The sequence below is a fragment of the Notothenia coriiceps genome, unplaced genomic scaffold (genome assembly GCF_000735185.1).
Source record: "Notothenia coriiceps isolate Sejong01 unplaced genomic scaffold, NC01 NC01_scaffold00011645, whole genome shotgun sequence".
NCBI lineage: Eukaryota > Metazoa > Chordata > Actinopteri > Perciformes > Nototheniidae > Notothenia > Notothenia coriiceps.
In genome coordinates this window covers 153,153-166,950 of record NW_011344346.1, presented here as the reverse complement: position 1 = coordinate 166,950, position 13,798 = coordinate 153,153, and the positions used below count along the sequence as shown (strand labels likewise).

The 13,798-nt window shown below is 40.2% G+C and overlaps 3 protein-coding genes across 3 annotated transcripts in view; all 3 read left to right on the top strand.

Annotated features, from left to right (window-relative positions):
• Window positions 1-9,016, top strand: part of mgat4a (alpha-1,3-mannosyl-glycoprotein 4-beta-N-acetylglucosaminyltransferase A) — a 59,224-nt gene extending 50,208 nt beyond the window's left edge. Inside the window, exons 11-15 of the mRNA XM_010772870.1 lie at window positions 3,244-3,362; window positions 4,781-4,859; window positions 5,178-5,238; window positions 6,498-6,610; window positions 6,722-9,016. Of these exons, the coding sequence (XP_010771172.1) occupies window positions 3,244-3,362; window positions 4,781-4,859; window positions 5,178-5,238; window positions 6,498-6,610; window positions 6,722-6,748 (399 nt within the window). The 3' untranslated portion in view covers window positions 6,749-9,016. The remainder of the gene's footprint in view (window positions 1-3,243; window positions 3,363-4,780; window positions 4,860-5,177; window positions 5,239-6,497; window positions 6,611-6,721) is intronic.
• Window positions 9,017-9,477: 461 nt separating this feature from the next.
• Window positions 9,478-10,971, top strand: coa5 (cytochrome C oxidase assembly factor 5). Its single transcript, XM_010772853.1, has 3 exons — window positions 9,478-9,728; window positions 10,375-10,458; window positions 10,662-10,971. Exons 1-3 carry the CDS (start codon window positions 9,627-9,629, stop codon window positions 10,701-10,703), a joined length of 228 nt encoding a protein of 75 aa, XP_010771155.1. The 5' UTR covers window positions 9,478-9,626; the 3' UTR covers window positions 10,704-10,971.
• A 1,159-nt stretch (window positions 10,972-12,130) lies between these two features.
• Window positions 12,131-13,798, top strand: part of inpp4aa (inositol polyphosphate-4-phosphatase type I Aa) — a 7,691-nt gene continuing 6,023 nt past the window's right edge. The window contains exon 1 of the mRNA XM_010772868.1: window positions 12,131-12,185. Within this exon, the coding sequence (XP_010771170.1) occupies window positions 12,131-12,185 (55 nt within the window). The remainder of the gene's footprint in view (window positions 12,186-13,798) is intronic.

The window sequence follows — 13,798 nt, the reverse complement described above, 5'->3', positions numbered from 1 at the left end:
TGATGCATGCTCGCTGAGCCAAGGGAGTGTTATTATGCTCAGGTACGTCCTTCCTTAGAAAGAAAAATGAATAAGAATAAGCGTACCCATAGCAAACTTGTGGAGTGCATTTTAGAAGGCCTCTGCCGTACAGCCTTGAGCCTGCAGTATGTGTCAGCCTGTGAAGCGCCTGGTTACTGGGCGAAAACTAATATCCGCAAACTGAAAGTGTGTGCTTGTTGCGATACTATCGAGAGGACCTGCTGTATTGGTCTTTCATCTAGACTGAAGCACTTTCGCTCCTTGCTTGAAAACTAGGCGCCCTAACTTGGAATGTTGCATAAATGTTCTTTACTTCGTCACACTGCACAGTTTGTGTCGTTAATCTCCCAACTTTTCTGTCTCGATGCATGCCGTATTCTATTTCCATCTTCCGCTTCGGAGGGAAGAAGGTATTGCCACTGTCCATGACTTCTGCTCGCTAACCTGTGCTGGTTTAGTGTTTATGTTCCTAGCTCAGCGTACTATGGTGTCCTGAGTGAGGAGTCTCCTTCTATAATTCCCGTGCCATCAGCATCCCTTCAACTCATTCTTCCCTCCTGGTTTGTTCTTCAGCCTGCCGCGAGAATGATTCGTGTCGCCAAGCCGCTAACTACTTGCCACCTAATGAAGTAACTTTGCCCTGCAGCTCTCGTCGCGGTAGGACTGGATTATCCTGCAGTTTCTCAGCTGCGGCTTTTCTTGGCCTAGACCCGTTTGCACATGATCCTAATGACACTGCATCGCACACGGGGGGGCGGCATCTGTCATCTATTTGAAAGCAAAAAGTCACATACTTCGCGGCTAACTGGTCTCGTCAAACGTGATTATCTCTACCTCCATCTCATATAAACTCTTCGGAACAGGTAGCCGTCAAGATGCATGGAATAATACTTCGTTGGATTACTCAATAGGCTGACAAGTCCTGACTTGTTCATGATGTAAAAGACTTTGTTGTGCTGGAGCGTGACCTTATAAGCTAATCACCCATATACAAACATGCGATATGTAGTTACTCTTCCATGTGCCATTGATGCATTGATTCTTTTACACTATACATACCACTAGTCAGGTAAAAGGACTCCTAACTAACTTTCAAATACAAAATACAAATCTGAACAGACGTTGCAGAATTCTTGATCAAATGCGTCAAATGCCACCGTGGATGAAGAGAGCAGAGGGAGATCAGTGTAGAAATTGGCGCTCACGTGTAACAGTACCTCACGACGGGGGCGCGAATGTAGCCCGAAGTCATATGTAGGCAACGGACACTACATCCCTTTGTAATGTCTTGTCTTTAATGACGCCGTGTGCAGAATCATGGAGCATGTCGTGATAAGAGCCGCCTGAATCTCTCTTTCCTCAGAAAAATGTTCCAGGCCTCCAGCGACCTGAACCGCATGGTTGAGTTCATCTCGATGTTTCTACAAGAGAAGCCGCAGTCGATTGGCTTGCCTGCGACCACACTCTGCTAGGCGTTCAAGAGTCTGCAACCCGGAGAAGATGCGGTACGTATTGCGCTCGAGACCACTGTAAGGTATGATTTTATAAGTGAAGTGACATTGAAGGAGGTTTTACGGTTCATCAATCGCTCCCTGCTATGGTTGGTATCAGAAACACTGCGAGCGCAGGAAGTCCAGGCCGTGCGCGCTGCGCCTTCAGACCCTCCCTGTTTCAACACGTGGCGATCCAGTCTTCTCTTGCTGCGAAAGAGGCCAGAAACTCACAGGGTCTCAACGCCCCTGGCGTTTCATACAGTTTCGTCTAACATCTAGAGCGTGCTGCCGCCGTATAGAAGAGTTAATACCCCCATCTGATATGTGTCTACAGAGCAAGATTTCCTGAAGCCTGCTGCTTCCACAGCATGCACGTCAACCCCCAGCTGAGGTTCCACTTAGGAAGCGGTATCATTGCAGGAGTCTCGACTATTCGGTTTATAATTTTCTGAGGCTGTTTTATAGCCAACTACTCTCTTGAAAGTCTCAGGGTTCCTACGGTCATTAAAAACCTGGAAAAGTCATGGAAATTCAAAATGCAAATTCCAGGCCCTGGAAAAGTTATGGAAAACAATATTTTCCCAACATTTTGGAAAAGGCATGGAAATGTAACCAAAGTTGAATCAAATATAATTTATATTTTATCTAATTGCCGAAATAGTAATACTATAATGATAATAAGTACTGTATAGTAATGAAACGTAAAATGGCATTTAACTGTCGAGGTATTTTGCTGGTGAGAGATGTTTACAATCACGCCCTCTAGTCTCCAGTGGCTTTAGTCTGTAGAAGCTAGTAAGCCAACTATTGGATTTGTTTTAGATAGGCACAACGTGTTTCATATGCAGACCTTATTTTCAAGCTTACCATGTTAAAATAAAAATGTTTCAGTGGTACCTCTGAGAAAGAGTAATTTTTTTGGTCATGGAAAATTAGGTAAAGGTCATGGAAAATTAGGTAAAGGTCATGGAAAATTAGGCAAAGGTCATGGGAAAGTCATTGAAAATCATTGGTGAAAAAGTGTATGAAGTCTGAAGTCTGAAGTCAAGACAGGAATAATCTAAGATAGAACTTTCCCCTATTTGCTCTTAAAAAACGATCTAACTTTGACCCTGTGATTCAATCTTATCTCAGTTTAAAACATAAAAATAATCAATCCAACATCAGCTTTAATGTCTGTTACAAAGCAACCAGCTAAAATACTTTAAAGCCAATGTTTGTTTAATTTAAACATACATTGAAACACACCTAAAATGAATCAAAAACAAGGCACTTAGCTGAAAGTCAGATGAGTTACAGGTGTCTGTAGCATCATTGAAGGGACAGCCTGCTTCTGATGTTGAGCGTTTCATCATCAAACCGTATCCTTTGTGCCTGCTTTAATCCTCTCTGTGATTCAATTCCACCTGTTAGCATTTAGTTGGTTAAATAAAATAAATTAGTTTATCTAAAATGTAGGATGCTCATGTAAACCCCTTTTGTATATATCCTAGTTATAAAGGTAGAAACAATGACTCAGGAGCTGCTTATCTATGATTCATATTTCCAAATCAGGTCCGAAACCTGACCACCTTTGTTATCAGCGGTGGATTGGATCTTTAAATAAGGAAGTATCTGTAATAAAGCTTCAGCCTAGTTCATACAAATATGAATGATTAATTGAACACAATGTCCCTCAGCTTTACAATCAGTGATTAGGGTGGAACGAAACATGTCATGTGTTACACAGGTGTACCAGGGTCACACGCTGGAGAAGACGTACCTGGGAGAGGACTTCTTCTGGTCCATCACTCCGAAAGCGGGAGACTACATCCTCTTCAAATTTGACCGGCCTGTTAGCATAGAGAAGTATGTATAAAGGGCTTTATCTGAGTGTCATCTGTTGAAATAATATGATTAGCATACATCCGTATTATAATAATGTTGGCAATGAAAGCACATGCAGAAATCTGTCTTCTCGCTTTCCTCTGCCTCCTGCCATTTAGTGCTTCAGGTTGAGTCTTCACTGTGTGTGTGTGAGTGTGTGTCTCTTCAGGGATCCGGCTGAGCTAATGAGAGTGCTCTAAAATAAGCTTCCTCGGGTCAGCCTCCTACTCCCTGTGGAGCCGTGGGGAAGATGGGAGAAAGACAGGGAATATAAAGAGATCTGATTGCGAAAACGTCACAGCAGCGGAAAGGGGATGTTCAGATCTGGTCATGTGGAGATTTGTTTTATGGTGACGAGTGAATTCATTGCACTCGTCAAGATAACGTTTGGACCACGAGACTGTCGATCAATCAGCTACTAAGTGGCTGTGAGCGGGGAAAGAGCCGCCTCGTCTTTCTCTCTCTGACTCAGAGTGTTTTGTCTGCTTTTGAATGATAGCAATAATACCGACTCAGACTCTTTTTGCCCTTCTGATTAGAAAACATCTGATCAGCAGTTGGCCGAGAGATACAGACTGCTTTGCGTTCTTTATGATCCGACATTCTGCCTCTGCCTCCTACTATCTGCTAACAATTTAAACCGTTCATAGAGTCGGGAAAAAACTGGAAAAAGTTATGTAATTTAACCAAACTGTTCTGGAAAGTTATTGATTCAGTAAAAATGTTCTGGAACTATATGTTTTTTTTGTTCTGTTATTTCAATGATATCCCAACGGGCAGAAGCAGAGGACACAGCACATGCACAACATGTATTTCCCCATAAGCATACATATCAGTTATAGTCTGTGTCAGATTGCTAGCTGATTAAACACTAACTTTATCATTGATACGTCACAGAATGTCTGGTAAGGAAACTGTTACCATAAGTCATGGAAATCAATTGACCAAAATGTGTAGCAACCTTATTTTCTACAAGTTAAAACTCAAATCGGCCTTGTTTCAGGTAAAGTAAGGAAAGCATGATCGTCCTGTTCTTCCTTGAGTCCTCCAACCTTTCTTAAGTGAAGCTCACGTTTCCCTCTGTGCCCACGCTTTGTGAATTCAAATCATCCTCCGAAATCTATTGAGATTCCTCAGCTGGCTAAAAAGGCAATGAAATCATTAATGTTCAATCTTGAATGTTGAATGTTCGATCTAAGGACCAAACGCATTGAAAATAGATCCGACTGACAGTTAACCCTCGATGAAATGAAAGAAGTGCACTTACAGTCTATTTCATGAACTCAATTTTCCTAATGAACCATCCACAAATGACTTGATGAACTGCCACGAGGGGAAATGTGCAAGAATGCTTTTCTATGGCTGTAAATATTAAAACTAATGTTTGATCTGATTGGCAGGTTCCTGTTCCGCAGTGGTAACCAAGAGCACCCGGGTGACAAAATCGAGAACACTACCGTGGAAATACTGCCTTTTTCGGTAGGAACGCACGCACGCACGCACGCACGCACACACACACACACACACACACAGTCACCCTTCTGATGTGATGTGCAAACAGTTTTTATTTAATTACATTGAGTGGTTGCTCTTAGGCACGTAGCATATTGATTATTGACAGCAATGTGAGCATGACAGAATCGATGCTGCGCCCGAAGCGATACATCCTGACGCTGAGGTTCACACTCCCTGTGCAGGCTCACATGTTTGCATCCGTTTTAAAGTGCTGCGTAAATGAGAAATCATTAAAAAAGTTGTTTGTGTCTCATATTCCTTTTACTGTGCTCTACATGTTAGGTACCAGGACTTCAGACCAAAGAAAAGTACAAACGAACTGAAGACCGCTTTTACAGGATCGGTGAGTCCGATCAGGTTACGCACTCACACTGATGATGACCACATTGATAGAAGGTGTTCAAACAAATGGATGTTTTCTCCGTCACAGCCTTTTTCCATTTTCCAATTTTCATCTGAGGTTGTTCTGCTCTTCCTGGAGTCGTTTAAGTCTTTATATTTTTACTGACAATATTCTAATAAGATTCTACTTTCATACCTTTTTCGTTAAATGTTCCTTGTGGATGTGATTTAGATAAATGAATTGATGCCTGTAGGGCAGGGGTTCCCAAACTTTTCCAGCATGAGACCCAAAACAGAAATGTTGTGGTCCTAAGGGACCCAAGCTAAAAAAATGTCATGATTTTCCATAATATCTACATTTATAAACAAAGAATGCAACACACCATGAATTTAAAATGTAAATGCAAATATTTATTTAATTATAAAAGTGCATCGCAGCAATTAGGTTTCTCACCATAACAACCTTCCCTTTGAGCTTGCCCAGAAAAAATAAGGATCAAAGCAGAAAGACGAAACATGGGACGTGCAGTCAAGTACATACATTACAAATCAAATTTTAAATTATACAATTATCAAAAGTGCAACATTAAGTTTGTCGCTAGCTCAAAAACTATGTACACACATTTTTAAAACACTTTTAAATGAAAGACACACAAGGATAAATAAGAATAAATAATAACGAATGTCAGAAACTGAATAAAATAACAATACAATTAAAACATTTGATTAGATTCAGAGTACACAAACTGATACAACAAAATTGCTATGGGCGGGGGAGAAAAGCAGTAAAGTGCAGTGTAATTCATAGTATAATCTAAGACAGATATAAAATGTTTAAGTAAATAGAGTATGAACAGTATGTAGCGGAATATACAATATAAACAGTGGTATGTAAATTGAATTCACTATAGAGCAGGTATACATATAGACAGTTTAATATAAACACTATAGACCGATTAATGAACTGTATAGACTATTTTAGTCTATTTTAAAACATATATAAATAAGTGTAAGTACACCTGAGGTAATATAGCTGTTTTATGAATACAGATAAGTAAATACAACTTAAGTGCATAAGTCAGTCGCTGGGTATTCAGGTGAGGTGATTAAGGCCCAAACATTAAATTAATATTCTTCCAGCGAGTCAGTTAATGTTTCCCTCTCACTTCAGAGCCCAGTGTTAATCATTAGCACTGGGCTCTCCCTATATTTATGATTTACAGTCTCTTATATTGTCTTTGTGTCTGCTTGAACCCACAGGTCAGTTTGAGAAGGGTGTGGCAGAGGGAGTCGTGGACCCTTCTTTCAATCCCATCATCGCTCTGCGGCTCTCGGTCATCAAAGACTCGGCAGTGTGGGCCATCCTCAGTGAAGTGAGCCAAACACACACCTGTTCCTCTCCTGTCAAATCACATTTAACACCTCTTTCTCAAGATGCATTCTGCCTCAATGTTTCTAATAGCACATGTAACGCTCTCCTGCAGATACATATAAAGAGGATGGCAGGCTGACTCTGGATCATGAATCACGGCCCCCCCGGGGGACCAGACTCTCCTCGATTGCTTACGCAAGGCCTCTGGCGCCTAGCAACCAGCAGCGAAGTCATTCGAGCCCGCTGTCTGAGGAGCGCCGCCTCCCTGTACCCTGATCTTCGTCCGTTTGTTTTGTTTTTTGCTTCCCGTCGATCGATTCCTCCATTTCTCTCTGCATCTCTCCCTCACTCTTGTGCTCTTAATTCATTTCTTGAGAATGTGAATACTACTGTCCTGAAGAACAGCGACGGAGTGCGTGAAGGCATTCTGCTCCGGCTCTCAAAGTCTCTGTGTTGCTCAGCGGCTTTGAACCCAATCAGAAAAAAAGGACAAACGAGGACAAATCATCACAAGAAGCGGTGGTGTGATGCTGCCAAACCCTCCTCCTCCGGTGACTCAATGCTGCCACCTTCGGGCCAGCTGGGGCATTGCACTGTCACTAACGCCTCAGCAAAACAGCCCTCGATGATGGAGAATGTTGTCATCGCTAACGGCCAGTCGCTCTGTTCCCGACAGAGATGACGGAGCTCCAGATTAACACTAGCCCAAACAATGTTTCCCTCGCTCCCAGAGTATTGTCCGACACACTTCAAATACTCCACTTGTCCTGAAACACACACTCAGGACGAGCTTGTTCCAAAATCCTGCCTGTAGCCAGTCAGTAACAACTTTGACTAAAAATGTAGGCCACTTTCTGAGGTAACTACCCCGATCCGTTGAGAGAATAAGTTCCATGACACCATATCTCAGCTCCTGTCTGACGGGCCGTGTGACCTCAGCGTCCATTTACAGTAAACCAATCAGACATTGCCTTGGCGTCATTTTCCCGAAGGAATATATTGTTATATTGATATATTATTATAGAGCTATGACGATCTATGAAGGTGACTTAATTTATTTGAAATAAATCTTTAATTTGTACAAGAGGTAAAATATATTTTTATTCTATTGAGAGATGTTTATGGTAGTTCAGAGTCTGTTTTTATTTGTGTCCTGTTGTGTTTGTTGCCTAAATTGCTATTATACCGTTTCTTTCATTATTGCAGCTACTTGCAAACTTTTGTCTGCAGGTGCTCGGGTCAGTTCTTTTCACTTGAAGCGAAGCGTTTGAATTTAATTTCACTTCTTAAAAACTGAATGGTAGGAGAGTTGAGAATAGATTCTGTTGAAGAAGCTGTGGGTCAAAATTAGAAAAAAAATTGTGCCTTAAATCCAGGTCCCTTGAAATTGTCTCAGCAACATTATTCCAATCTCTCACTCTTGCCTACACTTTGATTGCTGGATATACTAATATTTTTAAAATAATATACACAGTCAAATAAGTTACTGGATGTTTAGATCAACATCTGAGTGAATGCGGTTCAAAAAGGGGGGTGTTTGTTCTGAAACAGCGTGATTTGCACAGCTTTTTTCACTTTTTTTGTTGCCATCACACTTTTCACCATTGTACTTAAATTTCCCATCTTCCCATAGTTCATTTCACTGATTCCTCCAAATCTATATGACAAACTATTTTGTTCAATCAAGTATCTGTTTTTTGATTGGACAGAATATTATGACTACTGATGATTGCGCCTTTTGTTGTAAGATTTGACTGAGGTTGTGTAGTTCTTTCACTGATTGTAAATATATAAAAAAGCAATGAGCATTATCTCTCTTTATTTCCCTCACCCTCTCTTTTCTGCCACATGTAATAGTTTATTGAAATGCAGTCGACATGTTTTGTGTTTGTGTGTGTGTGGCCAATATTATGAGTGGATGAAGTTCACTGATTTGAAATGTTAGTGGTTTATCGAAGGGGAAAGTGAAGTGCCTTTTAGTGGAATTGTTTTTTCCTAGTCATGCTGTTCATGTGCATGATTATTATTTATTTTCTCGGCCACCTCTTCATCAGTCTTTTTTTTTAATTGCGAGAAGATGAGAGCTGAATGGTGGACATGATTTCAAAAGTGTGAAGTCATTTTCAGTACTAATTACAGGACTTGCTTTCCCCTCTTGTCCTGGATCCACGTACAGACTGAATGCATGAAAGCAGCATAAACGCTCATTAATCGCCTTATGACCCCCCCCTTACTGTAATTGTTTAAAGTGGAAATGAGAAAAAACAATGAAAGGAACTCTTCCCCTTGATTAAAAACAAACCCACACCCCCATCAGTTCATGTGCCTTCATCATGTACATGTATGCCTGCCGCTAATGTTTGACATCATTTTTCATGGACATCTTTGAAATAAAAGATAAAAGTTGTTGGAAGTCATGGCCATTATTTTTCTGTGTTATGTTGTTCCACGTGCATTTCTCATGCCATCTGTATCACCAGATTCCAGAACAGCTGTAAAGAAAAAGGGAAAGTAAATCTATTTCAAATATAACCACAAAGCTTATTTTATGTAGTTTTTCCACACATGGATCAGGATTGGTCTGAGGTAAAAATGTGTTTGAACCATAGACTGTATATATAAATAGTTTGAACAGATAAATTATCTGTATGAATATATATTTACAAATGTTCTTTGTGTATTTGTAAATTAATTTAAGTATTCACGGATTTCATTTTTATGTGTGGAATTTATTTCTGTATTTGCACATATTTTTTAATATTTCTGTGCATTTACACTTTTTTTTTACATTTGTGGAAGGTGTTTAACATTTACACACGGATTATTGATCTGTAAAAAAAACTACAAACCTTCCCGGCATGCATTTCTCAGCGCGACGTACTTCCGTTTTCCCGTCATGCACTTTCAGAAACATGGTGGCTGAGAGCTTTCATAACATTGGTTGTGTCACTGTTAGCACATTGTTGTAGTTGTGAATATATGAAAGGAATAACTGGTGTTAAAGTGGAGTCTGCACCATGCCGAAGTACTACGACGAAAAAGAGGAGGACGGCCGGGCCTGCGCCGGCGTCCGAGAGGACTTCAAGGCCTGTCTGATGGAGCACGACTGCGTGGTGAAGGTAGGAAAATGTCCTCTAGAGATAAAAACATTCAAGTTCAACGTGTTGTAATTACTTAGTTAAAGGTTAACAGATAAGATAACCCTTAAGTAATTTGCTTTATCAAAGTCCCATGGAAAACGTATCTATGTCCCCCCTAACCCATAGGCTGTATAATATGTAACCGTTACCGTATTAATAACTTTACCCGATTTGTGTACATCCGGAACTTAATATTCAAACATTCAGACATATACTCAACATTAGGAAATACTTAATAATAAACCTAGATAACACCAGTTTGCGTAGTCAAGTAGTCAACCAGTGGTTGACAATCATTCTGAGGTAATTTTAATCAAGTACTTTTTACACATTTGTACTACTTTATACTTCTAATCCACTACATTTTGCAGGGAAACATCATACTTTTTAGTCAAATCCCTTAATGAGGTTTCTATAATAGCTAAATTATCCTGTCCAGAGATCAAAAAGGATTGTTTCACTAAGTGTAGATATTAAATGTGTATCTGTAATACCAACAATCCTCAAATGTCATCCCTAACTAAGATAAAACAACATTTCCAACGAGATCAAATACTGCATGTGGGAGGGAGTGCATGTTTAGCTCATGGTCCAGTGTATTCTAACTGGTTTCTGATTTTGTCAGGAGGGGAAGATGCCCAGTGAGTGTCTGAAGGAAGGCCACTGCAAAGCCCTGCAGACGTCCTTCTTCGAGTGCAAGAGGTCTATGGTAATGACATCAAAGCATTTGTGAAACTACAAAGTGAAAGAAAGGGGAAGAATAAGCAGTAGAGGGAATGTTTTACCTTCCTCTTTCCTGCTGTGACTGCTAGATGTGTTTTCCCCAAGTGGTCAGAAGCAGAATGAGACATAAATCATATTATATTCAAAACAGAGAATGATTCAATTAAATTCTGTCTTTTCTTTTTACAGATTGACACACGGTCACGGTTCAGAGGAAGGAAAGGATATTGAGGACCGAACCCTGGACATCTGTAAATACTTGTATTTATTAAATCATTCATCAGCGCGGCTCACTAGGCCAAGGATGTGCAACTTCATCTGAAATGTGTCAAAAAGTGGGTAGTAAAGGTCGACCTAACGTTAATCTGACACAACACAAGCAACATGAAGCGCTGAAAACACGGGAGCTTTTTTTGAATGATGGAGTGTGTTTGTTGTGCTATGAGTTGATGTAATTAAAGAAATAGTACAAAATAAAGAGTTCTTATTCAAATTTTAATGTGTTGTTATCAACATTTTCTGACATACCATGTATATGCATTATGAGAACACTGTCATACAATTGAGGTAGAAAGTGGACTGAACAACTCATGGAAATGTTGCACTTTAGCCAATAATTGATCGAGGGAGATGTGTATCAAAATATATTTTTCAATACTGTAGTAGTGCTTCAAAGATGTCTTGGTTTACACTTCATATTCTACAGACACAATAAACTAATTGTTCTGTACAGACCGCTGCAAAATTCAAACCATATTTCTTTTTGTTTATTTTCAATGAAAATTAGGATATCATTCCTATAATATCGGTCAAAATAATCACAATTGTATATATTTGTAAAACGTTTAAAGCCCTACTAGTAAGTCTTATGCGTTAAAATTGCATGGTACAAAATTAGTATTACATCCTTCCTGCTAAAGACAAAGTCACAGTTTGTAGTAGCAGAAGTTTAAATACAATATATTGCCTTATTACTAAAAACACAAATGGAGAAATTAGCCAAAATGTATGGACGGACAAAGTGACATCTTGTCATTAATGTAGAATGTTTAAAGGTGTTATTTTAAAGCAGCTATCATCATCTGCTTGAACTTCTCCATATCCACCTTCTTCATGATAAAAGCCTTGCGCTCCTTCTTCAGGAAGCCCACGGTGTCCATTATCATCATGCCTCTGGTGTGTGTTCCCGCCAGCTCCACGCTCACCGGGTAATGGTCGCTCTCTGTGATGAACGAGTCGTCCACGGCGGCTGCCATGGCGTACGAGTCGCAGGAAACGAAACCTGTACCGGCGACAAACTCCTTCTGCAGGCGTTCGCTTTGAGACGCCTCGATGCCGTGGCGGAAGATCCGGGCCATGAAGCGAGCCTTATCGGTGTCCTGCGCCAGCCAGGCGTCACAAAACTCCTGTCAACACAAAGAGAAATATATTATTCTCTGATGAGTTCATTGATACATTAAAGGGGCCCTATTATGCTTATTTTCAGGTTCATAGTATATCTTTTGTGCCCCTTTCCTGACACGTTTACATGCTATAATGTTCAAAAATTACTTTATTTTCCCATGTTCTCTTTGCCTTTAATGCGAACTGTGTACATGGCATCTTATGGACGAGGCTCCTCGTAACAGTGTGTTGGCTTACTCTGATATTCAGCCATGATGGTTCTTCAGGACTGCTTTTTGAGCTCTAGTCACACTTTCACAGACATTGCTGGTGATTTTAAGGTAGATGATCATTTAGGTGTGTCGATTAAGAGGAAAAGATGCCTGTTTTTTTGGTTATTATTGCTATCTGGTAATGTACAACCTAATCCTGGTCCGACTAGTAGTAGTAGTCAGATCGCTACTCCTGCTGATTTTAAAGCTAGGTCTGGGTTGGGATTCATCCACTTGAATGTGCGCAGTCTAAACTAGATTGTGTCCGCATTTGGGCGAAACTCGACTGACGCTGATGTCATTGTTTTATCAGAAACGTGGCTTAATAAATCTATTTTGGCCTCTGACATATCCTTAAATGGTCATAATGTATATCGTACCGACCGGCCTAATAAAGGTGGTGGCATTGCCATTTATGTGAAGAATAAGTTTAGTGGAACCACATTGGTTTCCAAATCTATCAGTAAGCAACTCAAATTTTTAGCCTTAAATATTGAAGTGGCAAAGGGTCAACAGGTCATGGTGGTGGGCTGTTACAGACCCCCCCTCAGCAGTCAAGGCCTCTTTGTCTTCGTTAGCAAATCTTTTATCTAAACTTGACTACAAGGAAATAGTGCTACTTGGCGATTTTAACTGGGACTGGTTAACTGCAGTGTCAGAGGATTTTAAAAACCTTTGTATCTCTTTAAATGTTATTCAGATTGTAGACAGTCCTACTCGCCCTAACATTAACTCCCCTAATAAATCCTCCCTAATTGATCTCATTCTAACTAATGTTCCCTATAAATACTTATCTGTGGGAGTATTTGCAAATGATGGGAGTGACCACTGTGCAGTAGCCACAATCAGGGACACTAAGGTCCAAAAGGTTAAACCTCGCATTATAATAAAGAGAGACACAAAACATTTTGTGGAGCAGGGTTTTGTTCATGATCTGTTTGGTTTTGATTGGGGTAAAATCGATCTGTGAAACTGTATGGTCTTTTTTATCTTGGTTTTATGGAAATTATTGCACCCCTGCGTACATTTAGAGTGAAGGGACGAGAGAATCCTTGGTTTTCTGCTGAACTGTCCAGTCTCCGACACAAGAGAAACAAGGCCTGGGCAAAGGCTAGGAAATCAGGCTTAGAGGTAGAATGGCTTCGCTTTAGGCAGCTAAGGAATAGCTTCACATCGCAAATCAAAAGGGCTAAGTCGAAGTATTATTTGTCAGTTACCACAAAAAACCTAAATAATCCTAGAACATTTTGGAAAGCCATAAAATCGATATCCACCGGTGAAATCCGAAATGAGCCCATTGCCTTTCCACAGCATCTGGCACTATATCGGACAGGGCCACTATGTTCAATTGTTTTAATGAGCATTTTGTGTCCTGTGGCTCTCTGTTTGATTCTGTTACTAACTCCATCTCTGTGAACACCACCGAAGCAGACTCAACAATGTGATTTGGAAAACCCTTTTAGTTTCTCTCCTTTTACTATTAATGTTGTTCATGAAGCCTTAACCAAGCTAGATCCTAAGAAACCTGCTGGCCCGGACAACGTAGAACCTTTCTTTTTAAAGATAGCTGCAGATTTTATTGCACCACCTCTTACTCCCCTTTTTAACCTCTCCCTCAGCACGAAGACAATTCCAGAAATATGGAAGTCAGCTTATGTCCTGCCTTTACTA

Coding starts and splice junctions, on each gene's coding strand:
- coa5 (XM_010772853.1), top strand. CDS start 9,627: ATGCCGAAGTACTACGACGAAAAAGAGGAGGACGGCCGGGCCTGCGCC. Junction 9,729..10,374: donor AGCACGACTGCGTGGTGAAG/GTAGGAAAATGT, acceptor TGATTTTGTCAG/GAGGGGAAGATGCCCAGTGA. Junction 10,459..10,661: donor TCGAGTGCAAGAGGTCTATG/GTAATGACATCA, acceptor TTCTTTTTACAG/ATTGACACACGGTCACGGTT.